The following is a 19,847-nucleotide window of genomic DNA, read 5'->3' as shown; positions in this document are numbered from 1 at the left end:
AAACAATCATAGACACAATACTGCTGAAGATGCCTCAATATCTCATTCCCTCATCCTCCCTCAGGAATCATTTCCTGACAAATATCCCTCTTTTCATGTTTGTGTTTTTGTCAGATTGTTGTATTTTGTGTTCTTGCAAATTCACATTCATTTCCTGTTTTATTTTGTTGATTACACTGCACTTCATTTCCTGTCTTTGTTGATTACCTGCCCCGCGTTCATTAGTTTGCCCTGCGTCTAGTGAACTTTGTGTAGTTGTGTCGTCTTCTTGTTTCCTTTGTCCGGGGCCGTCTGGTCAGATCTCTGTCAGCATCCCTTCTTATCTTTGTGTCCTCCCTTGTTAGTCTGTGGCCGAGCTTTGTTTTTTGACCTTGCCTTTGGCTTTTGGATCTGTCGGCATTCCGGTCCTCACCTATTTCTCGTGTGACACCTGCACTGCAGCGTTAATCAAAACTAAAAAACTTGGATATGAACCTTTTCCGGATCCTTGCCCAAATCATTATAGGCTCTATCTTAGCTCATATGCTCATATTTCATCCTTTCACCAAGTTGAATGGAAATCAGCTCTGTTGGTTTTGGTGCAGTTTTGAATGACGACAAACCGAAGAAACCGACAAACTAATGCACAGGGTCAAAAATAAAAACTCCTTGGCAGATTTAATAATAAAAAGATAGGCCTAACTAGGAATATAGAAATATATATATATATATATACCTGATAATTTGCTTGACTTCACTGTCCCCACCCGAGAGACTGAGAAGCAGCTCAGCGGTGGTGACAGGAGCAGATGTGCCGAGCCAGTCACATGCGCCCTGGTCTCTTCCCTGTGTGAGTGAAGTTGTATGTGATGTGTTTGTGGGAGAGCGGGCGACACCAGCGGCTGGTAATCATGAAGATTAACATCACGTCAGCCGCACAGTCACCGGCTACATGATGGCATGATGCCCCCCCCCCCCCCCGTGTAACGCCTGCTACTGACAACTGATGACGAACCAGCGACTCCAAGCAAATCCCCCTATCCTCAAATGCAATAAAAGCCTTGAGTGACAGCTGGTGTTGCTCCAAAGGTCAATTGTACATCGTGTCTATCGTGCATCGTCCACATAACCGGCTGTGAATTATTGATATTGCATTATCTAATCACTTTAAACCTACAGCCAACGGATTTGCTGATAATTTCCTTTTAAAAAAGAATTACAGCCACATGGTTGTGTGCCTCCTCCAACCAGTCAGATTGCAGTTTACATGCATATGTCTGTCAAAGATCATTTAACATACTATCATTAAAAAAATGTTTTAGGAAATTTATGTGTTCTCAAATTTGGTGAGCATTAGTTTACTGAAATGTCAAACTGGAGAGAAACTGACCCCTGTAAAGTTTCTACAGTGTCGCTGTCCTATGGGATTCAATTATAGGCCTGTCTATCACACAAATCCATGAAATTATTAAGGATATCAACATGAACGGGTTCATTTAGATTCATATTCACAGACTCTAAGCATCTTATAAATAAAGTTTATTAGCTCATACAACACAAATTAATATGTAAATAATTAAAGATAAGGTAAATATTGACATTGGACATTAAAATGAGGTCAACGGCGAAAACTCTAGATCTCTGGAGAGATACTCCAGAGAGATATTGCTTATTTTGATTAGGTGCAGAGTATCTTTTTATAAATCACACAGTTGGTTTATAGGTAATTCAAATCAATGCTGCCCTCTGAGCTTTTCTTCTCTTATCTAGCCTTCACTTCATCTGTCGTAATGAGAAGAAAAATATCAAATATTGGTATTATGTACATTTCTCACTATGACAGCTGTTAACGTCATGTGTAGGAATACATCATCAAGATTAAAGTTTTGAAGGATTACTTCAATACTATATATCAGGCAGTCCTGCTGCAGTCAAAGTCCATGGTCAGCAGCCGGCAAGATCATTCCTACACACCACTCTCTTCTTTCAAGGTGCAGGAGTCCTTTTGTTCACCTTGAGGGAGCCTGAGGGGCCCTTGTTCTGAACCAAATCTTTGCTGGCCACTAGGCGTCTTATGGTGAGGAGGACCCTGGCGTTGTTCCTCACAACATTGTATCCTCCAGCCTGCAGTGCCTTCTTCAAGGCTGGAAGGGACATGCCGTGGCGCTCTCTAGAAGCGGAAACAGCCTCCAGTATCATGTTGGACACTTTGTAGCCCGCATACTCCCTCTGAAGCTTTGCTCTCCTCGTTGGAGACTTGGCTCTCATCTTTGGAGATTTTAATCTCCTTGGAGATCTTGATCTCATTGGAGATTTGGATCTCCTTCGAGATATGGATCCCATTGGAGAGCTGAATCTCATTGGAAACCTGGATCTCCTTGAAGACCTGGATCTCATTGGAGACCTGGATCTCATTGGAGATTTGGTTCTCCTTGGAGACTTTGCTCTAGTCTTTGGAGTCATGACTCTTCTCTTTGGAGATTTGGAGCTCATTGGATATCTTGATCTCCTTGAAGATTTGAGCTGAGACATTAAATTCCGAAGTCTCACTGAAGATCTCATTGGAGATTTGGATCTCCATGGAGATCTCGATCTCATTGGAGACTTTGCTCCCATCTTTGGAGACTTGGCTCTCATCTTTGGAGATTCGGATCTCATTGGAGATTTTGATCTCATTGGAGACCTGGATCTCTTTGGAGATCTGTATCTTATTTGAGATTTGGATCTCCTTGGAGACATTACTCTCGTCTTTAGAGTCTTTTCGTTCACCTTGAGGGAGCCTGAGGGGCCCTTGTTCTGAACCAAATCTTTGCTGGCCACTAGGCGTCTTATGGTGAGGAGGACCCTGGCGTTGTTCCTCGCAACATTGTATCCTCCAGCCTGCAGAGCCTTCTTCAAGGCTGGAAGGGACATGCCGTGGCGCTCTCTGGAAGCGGAAACAGCCTCCAGTATCTTGTTGGACACTGTGAAGCCTGAATACTTCCTCTGAGGCTTTGCTCTCCTCCTTGGAGACTTGGCTCTCATCTTTGGAGATTTGAATTTCCTTGGAGATCTTGATCTCATTGGAGATTTGGATCTCCTTCGAGATATGGATCCCATTGGAGAGCTGGATCTCATTGGAGACCTGGATCTCATTGAAGACTTGGATCTCATTGGAGATTTGGTTCTAGTCTTTGGAGTCATGACTCTTCTCTTTGGAGATTTGGAGCTCATTGGATATCTTGATCTCCTTGAAGATTTGAGCTGAGAAATTAAATTCCGAAGTCTCACTGAAGATCTCATTGGAGATTTGGATCTCCATGGAGATCTCGATCTCATTGGAGACTTTGCTCCCATCTTTGGAGACTTGGCTCTCATCTTTGGAGATTCGGATCTCATTGGAGATTTTGATCTCATTGGAGACCTGGATCTCTTTGGAGTCTTTTTGTTCACCTTGAGGGAGCCTGAGGGGCCCTTGTTCTGAACCAAATCTTTGCTGGCCACTAGGCGTCTTATGGTGAGGAGGACCCTGGCATTGTTCCTCGCAACATTGTATCCTCCAGCCTGCAGAGCCTTCTTCAAGGCTGGAAGGGACATGCCGTGGCGCTCTCTGGAAGCGGAAACAGCCTCCAGTATCTTGTTGGACACTGTGAAGCCTGAATACTTCCTCTGAGGCTTTTCATTCCTCTTTGGAGACTTGGCTCTCATCTTTGGAGATTTGAATTTCCTTGGAGATCTTGATCTCATTGGAGATTTGGATCTCCTTCGATATATGGATCCCATTGGAGAGCTGGATCTCATTGGAGACCTGGATCTCATTGAAGACCTGGATCTCATTGGAGATTTGGTTCTCCTTGGAGACTTTGCTCTAGTCTTTGGAGTCATGACTCTTCTCTTTGGAGATTTGGAGCTCATTGGATATCTTGATCTCCTTGAAGATTCGAGCTGAGAAATTAAATTCCGAAGTCTCACTGAAGATCTCATTGGAGATTTGGATCTCCATGGAGATCTCGATCTCATTGGAGACTTTGCTCCCATCTTTGGAGACTTGGCTCTCATCTTTGGAGATTCGGATCTCATTGGAGATGTTGATCTCATTGGAGACCTGGATCTCTTTGGAGATCTGTATGTAATTTGAGATTTGGATCTCCTTGGAGACATTACTCTTGTCTTTAGAGTCTTTTCGTTCACCTTGAGGGAGCCTGAGGGGCCCTTGTTCTGAACCAAATCTTTGCTGACCACTAGGCGTCTTATGGTGAGGAGGACCCTGGCGTTGTTTCTCGCAACATTGTATCCTCCAGCCTGCAGAGCCTTCTTCAAGGCTGGAAGGGACATGCCGTGGCGCTCTTTGGAAGCGGAAACAGCCTCCAGTATCATGTTGGACACTGTGAAGCCTGAATACTTCCTCTGAGGCTTTGCGTTCCTCTTTGGAGACTTGGCTCTCATCTTTGGAGATTTGCATTTCCTTGGAGATCTTGATCTCATTGGAGATTTGGATCTCCTTCGAGATATGGATCCCATTGGAGAGCTGAACCTCATTGGAAACCTGGATCTCCTTGAAGACCTGGATCTCATTGGAGACCTGGATATCATTGGAGATTTGGTTCTCCTTGGAGACTTTGCTCTAGTCTTTGGAGTCATGACTCTTCTCTTTGGAGATTTGGAGCTCATTGGATATCTTGATCTCCTTGAAGACTTGAGCTGAGACATTAAATTCCGAAGTTTCACTGAAGATCTCACTGGAGATTTGGATCTCCATGGAGATCTCGATCTCATTGGAGACTTTGCTCCAATCTTTGGAGACTTGGCTCTCATCTTTGGAGATTCGGATCTCATTGGAGATTTTGATCTCATTGGGGACCTGGATCTTTTTGGAGATCTGCATCTTATTTGAGATTTGGATCTCCATGGAGACCTTACTCTCGTCTTTGGAGTCTTTTTGTTTACCTTGAGGGAACCTGAGGGGCCTTTGTTCTGAACCAAATCTTTGCTGGCCACTAGGCGTCTTATGGTTAGGAGGACCCTGGCGTTATTCCTCACAACATTGTATCCTCCAGCCTGCAGAGCCTTCTTCAAGGCTGGAAGGGACATGCCGTGGCGCTCTTTGGAAGCGGAAACAGCCGTCAGTATCAGGTTGGACACTGTGTAGCCTGAATACTTCCTCTGAGGCTTTGCATTCCTCTTTGGAGACTTGGTTCTCATCTTTGGAGACTTTGCATTCCTCTTTGGAGACTTGGTTCTCATCTTCGGAGACTTTGCATTCCTCTTTGGAGACTTGGTTCTCATCTTTGGAGACTTTGCAGTCATCTTTGGGGACTTTTTTGGAGATTTGGATCTCATATGAGATTTGGATCTCAGTGGGTATCTGGATTTCCTTGAAGATTTGAGCTGAGACATTAATTTCCGAAGTATCACTGAAGAAGGCATTGTAAAAGCAATATGTCCAGTGAGTTTTCTCCAGCAAGCTGATCATTTAAAATATATGCATACACTGTTGGAAATGTTGTTTAGACCATAGGCATTCCTTTGTCGAATAGTTTCCTTTAAAATATGGGGTTTAGAGTGTGTATCGTGAAGGTGTGATCAGAGACCATCCAAGGATGTCATAAGCGATCCAGATAATACCCCATCCTTTGATGAGTCCTTGTGATCAAAGACGATCCAAGGATGTCATAAGCAATCCAGACTTTACCTCATCCATTGATGAGTCCTATCCAATTTTATAGAAATTTCTAGAAAACAGAAACACAACCAAATACAGGCAGCTCGAAGTTTCAGATTTAAGAAATGTTTTAAGTATGAAAAAAAAATGCAAATCTTTTCGTTAAACTTAAAGTTGTCTTGTTGATACATATCCACTTAAACCCCTGATACCGATGAGTGTATATACATTATATCGATGTATACATATCGGTCAGGCTCAATTCTGTCAAAATAACTTGTAAGAAAGAGAAAAGAGGGGGAAGTGCAGGATTTTCTGCAATTGTAGTATTTTTTTTTTTCAAACTTTTAAAATATATGGTTATATTTAGTTCCAAAATGGTCATAGGCCATTATAGATCAAGATCAACAGGATGTCTTTGTTATTGGAGTTGGAGCATTTTGTGTTGCTCTGTTGGATCTTCCCTCTTATCTCTGTGTGTGTGTTCCTGTACTTATACCTTTGTGAGGACCATTTACGCATTGACCCTACAGAGTGAGGACATTTGAACTATTCCTCACTTCTTGGAGCTGCCTCCGTTCATCGCCATGTAACCATGTGATCACACAGTCTCTGCACAGTCAGACAACCAGAGGAAAACTTGTTATTATTAAAACCGCATTGTGTTTCTTCACTGGTGTGACATGATGACAGCTTCCCAGCATGCCTTGTAGTTACAGGGATGTTTGAGCTTAGATCAGCTATGACGAGCTCAAGGTAAGATATGCCCACCACTCTCTTATGGTGGGTATATACTTTTAGAATAACCAGCAAATCATGGCAACTTTAAACAATTCAGATTAATCTTCTTAATCAAGAATTATCTTCATAAATTTAAAGAAGAGATTTAAGGGGATTTCAGATGCCATCGCCAATTACTGGTGACCTAATTCAGTTCTCTTTTGAAATCCACTTTACTTAAATTAAATTTGAAAATCTGGACTTCACTCCACCCACAGAGTGAATGTGCAGAGTTTGGCTCGTGGGCGAAGCTGATGTAATTATGAGGCATAATTCATACCGGTCCGATCTGACCCTTGTGGTCTGTAGGCGTACTGCGGGACGGATAATGAAAGGCCACTGCACATGTGGGAAAGTTCACTGATGTTTGTGCAGCAGTGACGCTGCACTTGCTCTTACTCCAACTCATCGTGCGCTCTCAGGACGAGTCTCACGCTGAGTCAACGTGATGAGCTTCTCACACTAACACGTAATGTGTGTGTCTGCTTCTGGCGTCAAACCGTCTGCTGATGCAGCGTGTGTTTGTTTGTAAAGTGCATGACTAGAGTCCATGTGTTGCCAATAAATGAAGATGTGTGTAATTGCAAGGGAATGAGGAGGATATTTTAAAGCCAGAACTCTGCTGTCAAGACAAACTTACTTTTGTAATAATTATTTAGCGGATGTGAGGATCCTCTTGACCCAGAAGAAAAGAGGTAGAACTGAAATCAAAATGGAATTTGATTGACTCATAAGGTGAATTTAGGTTAATGTAACGGGACGCATATTAAATGTTGGAAATTGCTAAAGCAGTGACAAAAGGAGTGTGGCTGCAATTAACTGTCCAAATCTGAAAAATAACCGTATCAGACCCGAACTCCTCAGGTACTTCTGTGTTTTGTGATTACAGACACAAGCAGTCTTAAAAGTTCAGCCAACATATCCAAACCCAAACCTGAATATCATTTCCTATATTTGTCCATATCCATATTCACTCTCTAATAACAAAAGCCATCGGGGATCTTATGGCAGAGGATAAGTGACCATACCGAGCCCTGTGTACATGTTTATTTAGTTCTGTAAATGTATTTTATTAGTAGGTTGCGATTTGGCTTTTCTTGTTTTTGCTGTACAGACAAAAACACTGATCCTTAAAACTGAGGTACATAAGAATTCATGATATTGTGTCTCGCTACAACCCTATCTGAATTATATATTAAAATCACAAAAGATTATTGTTCCAAAAAACAACGAGACATAAAAGAAATATCATCTCGGAGCACCAACCTCCAGCCCATTATAAACTAGTCTCACGTCGTTGTTAGTCAAGATGCCAAGTCACTGTCGGGTTAAATGAGCGCAACAGAGCAATTTGCTGTGGTTGATGAAGTTGGAAGGCTCCCAGTCTCCCAGCAGGACGGCTGCAGCCTAACAAACCTGATGCATTTCTAATGCTGCTATAACCAGAGTGAATTCACTGACGCTGCACAGAGGATAGTAAAAGGTGCTTTTTCTGCTGTGTGAAGAATCATAACGTTAAGTTCACAGTGGCCAGTAACAATTTATTTGAATCTACATCTTAGAGCTGATCTATACTTTGTAACACAGTGTTATACACACTGGCTTCAACCCAATCTCCCATGTGCTCTGATGCAATGGGCAATATAAAGTCAGTTTTTGATTATATTGCAAATAGATACTGTACTTACAAGACACCCGGAACTTTAAAGAATCAGATCCTCTGCTTTCTGCTGAGTTATTGGTAGTAATTCGTGGAAAAAGGCAAAGTATGGGCCGGGTCCAGAGCTGCTGGCGGCCGGGGACTGTTGGCAGACCTCAGAGCTGCTGAGAAATGAGAATAATGGGGAGAGAAGAACAGGACTTACCTGAATGTTCTGCAGCAGACGCCAGGTGATTTAGCGGAAGATCATCATGTTTCCGTAAATCTCTTGTAATTACAGAAATTCATATTTTCGAACCAAACTGATCTCATCTTGTTACTTTAATCTACAAACTGGCTTTAGATCATCAAATTGTAGTCGGTCTGTATTGTCGCCTACAATTCACTGTATCATCTCACATTTTAAATTCTGTTCACATGTGACTGGCAGCTTAACTGCTTCAGCCTGAGGTTCTGCAGATGTTTTAAACATCAGGTCCAACAGCCAACAGCTTGATCAGCTTGATCACGCTGTTCAGTCGTGGAACATGAGAGACTCTTTGCTTTGTCTCTTATTGGAACTCCTGTATATTCTGTGTTATGAGACACAGACGAGATCCTCCAGCTGCAGTAAATGGTTCCTGTTTGTGTTCAGGCCTCACAAACAGGCTTCTGTATGCAAAGCTACTCTGGAGGCAGGAATACAGAAGTAATGTTAAAAGAATCATACGTGAGAGGAGTCAAAACAAATACTGACTAATACTTTGATCCAAAGGAATAAAATCTGTCGCGAGTGAGAACACAATTGCTTTAAACAAATTCTTCTACCCTGTATTGTAATCCTTCAAATTTGCAGAAGTTGTACTAATGCACCATTAGGTTATCACAGTTTATTATGGTTCAAACAAACCCATTCACTTCAAACACCTGTTGTCATTATAGTGATATGTGTCCCATTGTCTCCATCGTCTGCTGAGCAGCGAGAAACTTCCACTGGGAAAAGGTCCACTGTTTGTTTGTTGAGATAAAAAATAAGAGCGCTGCATATTAAAACAAAGTATAAAGGATGTAGAATTATATTCATAACACAGCATGGAAGGCAAAATCACTTTAAAACTCACAGCGCAACGTTGACAGATGTGGAAAACTCTGCATTCCAGGAGGCAGAGCTCAAAGGGATATTTCACCTTCCAGGATGAAGAGCCGTGCCAAATTCAAGCTGCCTGTGTGAAAATGGTAAATGCAGTGAAATGAGAACCTCAGTTTAGTGTGAGAGCGACAGACTCATTAAATCAGTCAAAGCTGAGATATTCAGACTTGCTGACCATTTGGAAGGAACAGCCCTTCCAGTGTGTCTCACCGCAATCCACAACGTGTCCTCCTGGGATGTCCCCGTGTTCTGAAGTGTTTGTGTGTGTGTGCACAATATGTGGTGTTTAGTACTCGGGCAAGTGTGGGTGTGTGTGTTGTGTTGTTGAGCCGGAGGGACGCCAGACAGAATGACAGAAAGGAAGATAAGCTGCTGTGACCTCCCTCCTCTTCCTCTTCCTCTTCCTCTCGGCCTGTTTAACCTCCCTGTCGGACTCGTGGGACGTGTGCCTGCTCCGCCGCGCTCTCCACACTTTAAGAGTGCCAACACATTTAAGCTGCAGGTGCTGCAGGTGGAGAGCAGCGTGTGTGTTGGCAAGTATTGTGTTTTCTAATCAGTGTGGGCAATGAAGTATTTTCACATATTTTTCGTTTTGACTCTGTTTTGCATTGTGCACCAATCTTCTGTTTGAAAATCAGATTCAGTTTATTGTGAGATAAAGGAAAAGTTTTGCCAGCATGCAGTCCTAACTTTTGAAATGTATAAATGTAAATTGATATAAATTTCACATAGACTCACAAATGTTTTCTCAGTAAAGTCTATATTTTGCAGTTTTTTTTAAAAATATATCTGGATCTTCGTCTGATGTGGACCCTGAGGAAATCTCGACTTTTATTGAAAAACATTTGTCATATTCTTGATACGGTGACATTCTGGCTGATCCAATATTTACATGAAGATAACAAATATTAGAAAATGAAACAAAAAGCCTCAAGGTGCTGTGGAGTCAGTCCACTCGCTGGTTCTAAATTACTTCAAGTCACTTTTAAAGATTCAAAAAGAAAGCTGGCACCAGCATTACCACAGAACCAGTATACAACCAATTGGATGTTGCAAATGTTTTTTCAGTCTGTTGTCCATTTCTGGGTCTGGACAGAATAAATTCGATATAGAAATCCGACCCATGAGGGATTCGACCTGTTCCACTGAACCCTTATATATTTGCAGAAAGTATTTGTTTCAATTTCATCAAAACATATCCGATATTTGTCATTAGAGAAAAGAGCCATTGGAGCTCTTTGGGGTTTTATCACATACAGCATACGTTTGTTTTCCACTTGCACAGATATTTTTTATGTATGAAAATATAAACACCATGTCAAATTGAATTCAGAATGCATTCCCCCAGACTTGTGGTCCAAACACAGTGCTGCAGGGTTAAAGCCGGAGGTGGGAGGAGGGCGATGGGGAAGCTGTATATCGCTGTTACCTCTTTGTTTTACAGTTGCAGGATCAGGTGGGAAGCATTGAATCATTTATGCCGACAAGCCAGACAATCTTCTGCTCAGCCACTCCATAAAAAACATCCTGTCATCATCACCGTGAGGAGGAGGCAGAGAGAGAGAGAGGGAGTTCAGAGAGGCGCCTCCAGGAGAAAATTCTATCATTTGGCCTAAATGACACAACTGCAGGATCTGAGAATTTAAAATAACACTGCCACAGAACAGGATGTGGTTATTCAACGTATATTCTACATGTGGATGGATTCATGGCAATGTCACTCTCAGTCTATGATTATGAAAGAGACCCAGAAAAGCACACACACAGACACACACACCTAGAGACACACAGCGAGTGTGATCGATGTGTCAGCACCGGTAGCTGTTCCCTGGTAAATGTTGCACCAGCTCTGGGGTTCTGCATGTGTGTATTTATATCCTCTGGACTGCGGCTGTCTCGTTAGAAGAAAGATTTGAAAATGTTATTGCTGCAGAAACCCTCACTCAGTTTCTGTCTAGCTGTTGTTTTGTGACTATCCCATGCTGGGCACGATTTTGTCATATGTCTCTAAAACTGTTTGTTGTTTTGTGGGTCAATGTGTGTGTAGGAGTGCGTGTGTGTGTTGGTACAGTTTTGCAACTCAAGCTTTGATTTACTTGTCAGACTCTACAGTGTTTTTAACAGTTGTTATGGTTTGGATATGTGTGTTTATTTGCGGGAATATGTTTGTCATATCTGTTCCTGTTTCCATATAAATAGGTTTGTGTGTGTGTGTGTGTGTGTGTGTGTGTGGGTTTGTGTGTGTGTTTCTCACTCTTTCTTTCTATTTAATGAACAGTTAAATAATACAACACACAGACAGACATACACACACACACACACACACTTACACACACACACACAGACGGAGATAAATAGCCTTACAGACAGAGAGACTGAACACAGTGAAGCAGCTCCATCACACAAGCAACTCAATACTCTGGTTACTGTAAATCACAATAAATACCGTGATTATTAATCACTTAGGTAAATTAGAAAACAGTTTTTCCACTTTACTGATTAGTTGCGGTACTTGATTCATCAGCGCAGACTTCCACTGATCTCCTCTCGGACTCTTCCTCCCATGAAGCAGAGCTTGTCCTTACAGGAAAACGTGGAGTGAGTCATGAATATACTCTATTTTGTGTTGTATTATTTGTACAAAAACACAATTTGGGGTTTCTGTCGGATTCTCCTCGTGGATTTGGCAATAGATTGAAATGTCACTTAAAATAGGTCGACTTATAGTAATGCTGCTGTCATCGTAGCGATTGATGTAGGGTGTCGGTTATGAATAATATATAAAAAAGAAGAATTTCTATGTCGACTGTATTTAACTTTTTATACATTATCAAGCAAAGCGTGCACCAATTGGCAGAGTCCTTCAGAAACACATTTTCTCCTAAAGATCCAGATTTATGCTTCTCCATTAAGTGCTTTATCTGGGACGGTGACTTGTTCAATACGTGGACCAATTTGCTTTGAATCTTTTTTATTTCATCTCGCGAACCTTAAACATAATGAACGACTGGGGCGAATTTGCATTTTTTCAATCTTCAAGGCCACGTTTTAAAAGACTGATATAATTAAAACACCAAACGATGGCGATTTCCTGGTTTTTACATAATCCACAGTGGGCGTCCGGTGTATCGATGACTCATCGGGTTCAATACGAACAATTCAACATCTCACCCACATCTCCACACCGTTTGACTCAATGAATCATATCGTCTTTGTATGTTCTCATATTTATATCACTTAGCTCAAGGGTTAATGAAATCCACTCCAAGAACCTAAGTCAGCTGTATTCTAACGACAGAAAGGGCTGAATATATATATTTATTTATTAAAGACACTTAATCTCCCTGCCTCTGCAGCACAGGATCAGTTGTTCACTCATTGCACTAAATGCTTGACTTGATGGCTTCCCCTTAAATTCTGTTCTTTTTAGGCACAATATAATCCCAGTTATTTACGGTTTAACAAGCACAGCCGTGCGCGTTCTGATTCTACAAGTATTTCTCATCCATATTTGCTGCTGAGTTGTAAAAATGATATATGTGTGCTCATGAAGTAGAGAGTGCAGCCGTTGGCACATTAGAACAGAAAGAATGGTGTTTCTTAGTCTTATTATTACATATTTTAGCAGAGTTTAGGCAATTTTAGATGTAATTCTTCTTCATAAATATAAGTACACACAAATGGTTCATGACTGTGTTGGAGCAGCGTCTCATCCCACACTGAGGATCCGTCTTTCAGGCTTTACAGACTTTACGAAGGATCTTGTGAGATTTGCTGTTGTGCTGCCTGTCGCGCGTGTGGTTTTATTTTTGTGTGTGGCTTTCTTCGCCGCTTGTCTGCAAACTGTGACACTTGTAACCCACATCAATGTACCTATACACTTTACATACACACACAGCAACACACGGTAAATCTGTCATTCTGTCTCAACCTGCATCTGCCACTGTCGACTCGTAAACTACAGTCGTAACAGCAGATGTACGCAGGATGATTTACTGCCCTAAGGTAAGTAACTGACATCCGTACACATGTAAGGCACTCACACACGCACACAGACACACACACGTTCACACACACGCACACACATGGATACAGAGCCAACATTCAGTGCTAAGAGTAAACAACCTTTTCTGACAGGTGAATACTTGGAAATTCAAGATGTCATGTACTCGTGTTTGTAAACGATCAAAACTCCTATTTAAAATGTACTTTAATATTTAAGTACAGTAGCAAGGCAGAGATGTACAGTCAGTTGGTGGATTCATCACTTTGGTCTTGACTGAAACATTTAATCAGATATCGTGTGGATTTCATTAAAACTTCAGACTGGTATTTATGATCCCCCGATTATTAATCCCAATAACTGCCTGGCGCCACATTTCGTACAGATATTCTTAGTCCATAGAGGATGAATCCTGAAGACTAAATTTGTTGTTGTGTTTGAAATGACTCATCATTTTTAGGATGAATTTGCCGGGAAACTTGGACATTTCATGTTCCCCTGAGGATGAACTGAAAGAACTCGTTCCATCCAGTTTTCTTCTTGACACCTCATCTGCTTCTTATTGGCCTTCAATTTTGGTTTATGACGAAATACCAATATTGTTTTTATTTTGTGTTAATTATCAAACATGAGCATCATAATAAACACATCAGCATATTGGATTTATCATTGTGAGTGTATTATAATGCAAGTTTTAGCATTTAGCTCAAATAATTTGCAGTTTAATCACTGGACAGTCTAACAGAAAGACAACTATTTTCGGCTCATGATCTTATCTGGTATTTAGTCCGTTTCCATTCCACTCGCGTGCTTCTCTGCTTTGAGCACAACACCATCTTCTTTGAACTGCTTATCACAAATTGAGATGCATGCAGTTTGGGGCATAAATACAGTTTTATTTTCATGCATATGGGGGGGAAATGGAAAGATAAGAAATTACATTTTAAAGGGAAAGAGGTTCCATAGGAAAAGTAAGACGGCACTGGCTATAACTTGCTGTGATGTAAGGCCAAGGTCTATTTGCGGCTAAATTGTGACACATCACTCCAACGTAACCAAGAAAGAACACAAATTGTTGGGTTGTGTGGATACAGGAGCTGGGAGGTGGAGCAGAATGTGGCAGGAAGACATTTAGTTCTTTAAAATCTAAACCTGGGTGAGGTGTCACTGTAATTACTTAGTTTTTTTGTCTATTTATGTTTAACACCCTTTACATTTAGTCTTCTTGCTCTGAGCGTACTAATCCACTGTACCGTTTTAATAAAGACATTATTATTATTCCGATTTTTGGATGTGCTAGCGAGTACGTTTTCAAACACATGCACACACACATGCACACAGGGATCAAGCAGGGACTCGGGCAACAAATAATGATCCAGACACATGTCAGCACTTTTTCCTCCCTCTCTCTCTCCTGAATCAGTTCAATATACTCTCCTCCGCTCACATCCTCTTTTTTCCTCCTTCCCTCGGTCCGACATCTCACTTATTCCGTTTCCGTCCGATTCCCCTCATCCTTCCCCATCTTCCCGTCCTTAATGTGCTTTTGTTTGCTCTTTCTTTCCTCCCTCTTCCCTCCCAACCTCCTCCTCTCTCACCATCTCTCTCGCTCTCTTTCTCTTAGTTAATCATTTTGATTGGATTGATCAATATCAGGAAGCGGTGTTGCACAACAGAAGCATTCCTCCTGCGCGCTCACAGCCTCAGCACAACAAACCCTAAAAGAACTCAATTAACGAAGCAGCATGAGATTCAGTGTTACTCTGTCCCGGCACACAGGTGGAGAATGAGAGGCGCACGTTGAATTCTGATGTTTATTTCCAAAGTGACACGAATCAGGATTAAAACTCAACTCAGGCAGACGATCAGACCAGGACCCTGCAAGTTCATCCAATGTGCTGTTGCAATATCAGCCAAAGGTATATATATCCTATCCAGGCTATAGCAGGCCACATGTGATTACCAAGCCTTCTGGTGGTGCGGGTCACTTGATTATTTCATGTAAGTCTCACGGGGACGTGACGTCTGTCGCTAACCACCTGCTGTGATTCGGGGGCTGGCTGACACACCCTCCAGAAGGATGAGTCTCGAGTCACAGAGCAAAACAGCCTGGATTTCATTACCCACACCCCCCCCCCCCCCCCCTCCCGGGAATATTAACTAAACAAATTTATCTAATCTACCCCAGAGACATGAATGTCTGAGTGTCTGGGTGGAAAAAACCCTGCTGCCCCAGTGGATGGGTTTATTTTAGTGCATTGCAGACAAACAATTGTTTTACTATCCACTCAATGAATACACAATTCACAAACGTGTGTAGTGATCTGTGGATGGTTTATGATGTTAACAGATACATTCTCCAATGGAACTAATGGTTTTTACCACCTGCACACGAATGGAGAATAAATCCAACCCTCAGACTTCTGCAAAGGCATGAGGTTAAGTGCCCGACTGGTATTTGTTCTGTTTTATTACTTTGCAGTGCAGAGCGCCGATTAATCCTGTTCACTATCCAAATAATCTTTGACAGGATTTTCATCCCTGTAATTCCAGCGTTATTCTGCCGTTTGCTTGTTTTTCAAAGCTTCATCCTCTGCCCGTGTTTAGTTTCATTCGCGTTTGATGGAACTGCTCCTTTAGGTGTACTGACATTTGTGAGAGAGGAAGGAAAAGAAAACACTCTTTTCTTCCACTTCTGATGTTCACACTCTCATTATGCCTGGGAGTAAAATACCTTTCAAAAATAGGTGAAAAGGGAGGTTAAGAAGGGAGAGAGAGAGAGACAGAGAGAGAGAGAGAGAGAGAGAGAGAGAGAGAGAGAGAGAGAGCAGAAAGGGACAGAAATGAAAGGGAGAGAGATTGAGCCACATGAGGAAGACAGAGGTTTACATAAGGGGAAGGAGAAGAGAGAGAGAGAGAGAGAGAGAGAGGAGGAATGGGGGGCAGAGAGGAGGAAGCAGTAACCGAGGCAGAGAGCAGGTTTCTGGCTGAGCTCCAACGAGCTCGTTGAAGAAGACCCTGCTGTCAACTTGTATCAGTGTGACAGACAGAGGAGCTGCCACTCAGGGGCACACGCACACATGCACACACACATACACACACACACACAGGCACACACACACACAGACATGTATGTGCACACACATTCACATGCGTATCTTTGCACCTGAGCATACACACACACACACACACAGGCACACACACACACACACACACAGACATGTATGTGCACACACATTCACATGCGTATCTGTGCACCTGAGCACACACAGACAAACACAAATGCCCAGTTTGAAAGACACCAACAATTATGCATAACTACACATGGATAGAAATCACGATGCCGTCCAAAATATGTTCTGTACACACACATTCCTACTGTTTGTGTGTATGTATGTACACACAGACATACACATGAGTACACATAAAGGGTAGAAGCTAATGTAGAGACCAATGCAGACATCAACACACAGACAAACACAAACACACACACAAACACAAAAGCATTGAAACCCATTACCCTAAAGTGAAGTGTTAACCATTAAACTGTATTTTGAAGAAGTAAGGAGCAATGTGAATGTTTTCAATTTACAAAAAATCAAAACACTCAAGCTGACAAAAAAAGAATGAATAAATCAACGGATGCATGAAGAGACAACAACAATCATTAGTCTGCTCATTCATGGATGTCACTCCTGCAGCTTCATAATACAAACTCCCTCTGCTCAGCCCTCAGTGTAATAGCATCCCACGAGAGCCATCTGTCTGCAGCCACCGTGACAGTGTGTGACTTTGTGTGTTTGTGTGTGTGCTTGTGACCCCCCCCCCCCCCCCCCCCCCCCCTCACCCCTCTTTGTCAGCGGTGACACCTCTGACCTCCCAGATTCCAGTTTGCCCTCCGAAGCTGTCGAACCAATCAGAGATGGAGTTTCTATCTCCGGGAGGGGAAATCCTGTTAGAACCCCGATCGAGCAATTACAAAGCCTGATGGGAACTTTGATGGCGTGAGAGATGGGATCCTGGTCACCTCTTCACAACAAGCCACACGGACAGAAATAGTGTTTTCTATGATGGTGGCTCTTGGTTGTGTATGTGCTTGTGTATCATGTGACAGGTGAGGTTGAATGGAGGTTGATCACCCACCCAGACCTCCTCCTTGCAGGTCTAGTTATCTGTCATCCACCGCTCCGACTAGAAGTCATCTTACGTGAACTCAGCATGACTCCAGATTTTCATTATTCACGTCAGGGCTGTTTCTTATTCGGTCAAACATCATGATCATGTGAAGAATGATTCCACAACTCTGACCTCATCACACCTATCAGAGGAGAAACCTCGTCTGGAACCCTGGTCGGTAGTGATCGTCTCATTGGTCGGCTCAGACTATCTGGTCACGTGAGTGGGTAACTCCTAAGCCTAGAAACCAAACGGCCGCCAGAGTCATTGAGGATCATCAAACAAATGTTTTTGAAATGTAGGGTTAAAAAAGGGAGGATGAAGTCATAAGTTTCTGAGCGAAACCAACGAGAGAGAAGAGTCAAGCTTTTGAAATGGCGACCAACAGTTGAATTTGAGAAAAAGGCTTTTGTTTGTTGACTCATTAAATTGATGATTCAAATCTCACCTCCAGTTTTTGATGAAGAACAGACACAAGTCATATTGATCATGTCTCCACAAACATTTTCTAATCCAGACTTCTTTCTTCTGCTTTTGTTCACTACACTACATAGGTAGTCTCACCATGCCATTCTCAATCTTCTCCATCTTCTCCATCTTCCTCATGCGATCACATCACTGAGGTGAAACGAGGTGCTATGAAGCTGCCGTCAGGAGAGCTACTCTTAAAAAGGTTCTTTGGTGTGTTATGTGACATTATGTTATTGTGTCTGTATGTGTGAGATTAGAGAAAAGAATGTCTGTAAAGATTCCCCCCGAAGTGCACAATGCAGTCACGATTTTAAAAGCTTGAGTTTGATATCAACCAATCACAATGAAAACACAATGAGAAAGTGTCTTTCTGTGCCAGTATCAAAATTCACTCCTGAGAAAACTTAACAAAACAGGATATAGTGTTGCAGGATATTGACGCTTCCACAGTGTTTGTGCGTCCATTTCCGCAAATGGAAACCCATTTCTTTGATTGAAACCAATGGTTCCCATAACCCTAACCTCTGACAGAACTGGGAATAAAGCTGATGGAACAGAGACATAAACTATGCTGATGGTAAAAGAACAACCCGGTGTCTGTAGATAATATGGACACAACAAACTGCCGGCTCAGTGTGATTATCAGGGAAATGGAAAACACTTTGCGGGCGTCAACAAATAAGAATTTAATTGTGTTGCACGGCAGAAGAGAAAAGGGGTGGAGGCGTTGAAAGCATTCAAAATGTCATTTTTAGATTGTGCCTTTGTTTGCTGAGCCACCATTAGTGTCAAGAGGACGCTCCAGATAGGACATATATATGTAAATATATCAAAGAGATGTTTAAATGTTTTTTGTGTTCCTTTGTATACACAGCGAATAACAGAAAATCCAAGCGGGTAAGCAAACCACAGAGACGGTTCGGTTTTGTAAACAGGGAACGGCAGCGGGCTCCGATTTGACTTCACCCGTATTGTTGATTCTCCCGAGGCGACGTTGCCGCGTCGTGAATTGTTTCTCTTGCACGAAACATCTGCTCCAAACAATAATTGGATTTGTTTTAACCGATACTCGCGTTCCCCTGTGTGCTAATTGAAATTCCCACCTGTCAGAGGAATCAACTGTGGTCGGCTGAACATTAGCAGGTGCCCGTGGCCGCTGATAAATTCACTTTCTCTTTATTCCGCTTTCACACTGTCCTTGTTGTTGTTGTTGTTGTTGTTGTTGTGTCTCTGTCTTGCTTGTTCAAGCTCACACACACACAGTGAACATCCTCCTCCTCCTCCGGTTCCTGTCAGGCTGTGATTCGCCCGACAGCAGCTTTCTTTAAAAGGGATATAATAATAGCTGTCGGGTGGAGGAGAGATGCCATCTTATCTCATGTGTTGCTCTGCTGATTAGCACCACGCGGCCTCACTGAGCTGCTCCATGATCCCTCTGGAAAACCTAACCCTGTGGAAATGATTCACTCCTTCTTCAGTGTTTTTTATTTCTCCAGCTGATGTGGAAACATTGACAATAACGGAATAACAAATCCGGCCGTGGAAGGTGAAGACTTTAGGCTAAATGAAGGAAAGTAATAAACTCAGGGTTGGTTATAAATACAGGTGAGCGAGGTGAAAGAGAACAAGCCCCACTTCTCTCCCACAGCATCTACTGTTCAAGCGCCCTCCAGCAAGGCATTGAATTAGACCATGTGTTGTTGAGGTTATGCTGTGGCCCACAGAATGTTGTGTGACCGTGGTTTGTTTGACTTGGACAGTGTCAGTCACAGAATATCTTGTGATGTGATTTCAATTTTCCGTCACGACTGAATCTGCTTCCAGATCAGAAACACATTCAAGGAGATTTCTCAGATCAATAATTCAGGATACAGACACTCAGTAAATCAAATGTGTAAAAATGATGTGAATATTTACTGATTAATTCATCCATTTTATTAATTGATGTCGACATTATTATATCATGTAGATTGTGGTGGGACATTTGAGACCCTCTGAGTAATAATTA

General features: G+C 42.2%; 2 protein-coding genes across 2 annotated transcripts; both read right to left on the bottom strand.

The window, feature by feature from the left end:
• Positions 1–221: 221 nt before the first annotated feature.
• On the bottom strand, positions 222–3,003 carry LOC133975334 (protamine-like protein). The gene is made up of 4 exons (XM_062413265.1): positions 2,749–3,003; positions 2,510–2,707; positions 2,348–2,451; positions 222–291 (listed from the first exon to the last, which is right to left on the bottom strand). Exons 1-4 carry the CDS (start codon positions 3,001–3,003, stop codon positions 222–224), a joined length of 627 nt encoding a protein of 208 aa, XP_062269249.1.
• Positions 3,004–3,145: 142 nt separating this feature from the next.
• Positions 3,146–4,404, bottom strand: LOC133975332 (histone H1.5-like). Its single transcript, XM_062413264.1, has 2 exons — positions 3,250–4,404; positions 3,146–3,208 (listed from the first exon to the last, which is right to left on the bottom strand). The coding sequence occupies exons 1-2, from the start codon at positions 4,402–4,404 to the stop codon at positions 3,146–3,148; spliced, it is 1,218 nt and encodes a 405-aa protein (XP_062269248.1).
• Between the last annotated feature and the right edge of the window lie 15,443 nt (positions 4,405–19,847).

Source organism: Platichthys flesus, chromosome 19, assembly GCF_949316205.1.
Source record: "Platichthys flesus chromosome 19, fPlaFle2.1, whole genome shotgun sequence".
NCBI lineage: Eukaryota > Metazoa > Chordata > Actinopteri > Pleuronectiformes > Pleuronectidae > Platichthys > Platichthys flesus.
This window is presented reverse-complemented; position numbering and strand designations above follow the sequence as displayed.

What these genes read in the sequence shown, in the direction of transcription:
- LOC133975334 (XM_062413265.1), bottom strand. Translation starts at nt 3,003, where the DNA reads ATGAGAGCCAAGTCTCCAAGGAGGAGAGCAAAGCCTCAGAGGAAGTAT. An exon ending in GCCCCTCAGGCTCCCTCAAG is followed by an intron (nt 2,708 to 2,748) that starts GTGAACGAAAAG and finishes AATGTCTCCAAG; the next exon opens with GAGATCCAAATCTCAAATAA. An exon ending in AGGTCTTCAAGGAGATCCAG is followed by an intron (nt 292 to 2,347) that starts GTTTCCAATGAG and finishes AGATCTGACCAG; the next exon opens with ACGGCCCCGGACAAAGGAAA.
- LOC133975332 (XM_062413264.1), bottom strand. Translation starts at nt 4,404, where the DNA reads ATGAGAGCCAAGTCTCCAAAGAGGAACGCAAAGCCTCAGAGGAAGTAT. An exon ending in AATCTCCAATGAGATCTTCA is followed by an intron (nt 3,209 to 3,249) that starts GTGAGACTTCGG and finishes CAAATCTTCAAG; the next exon opens with GAGATCAAGATATCCAATGA.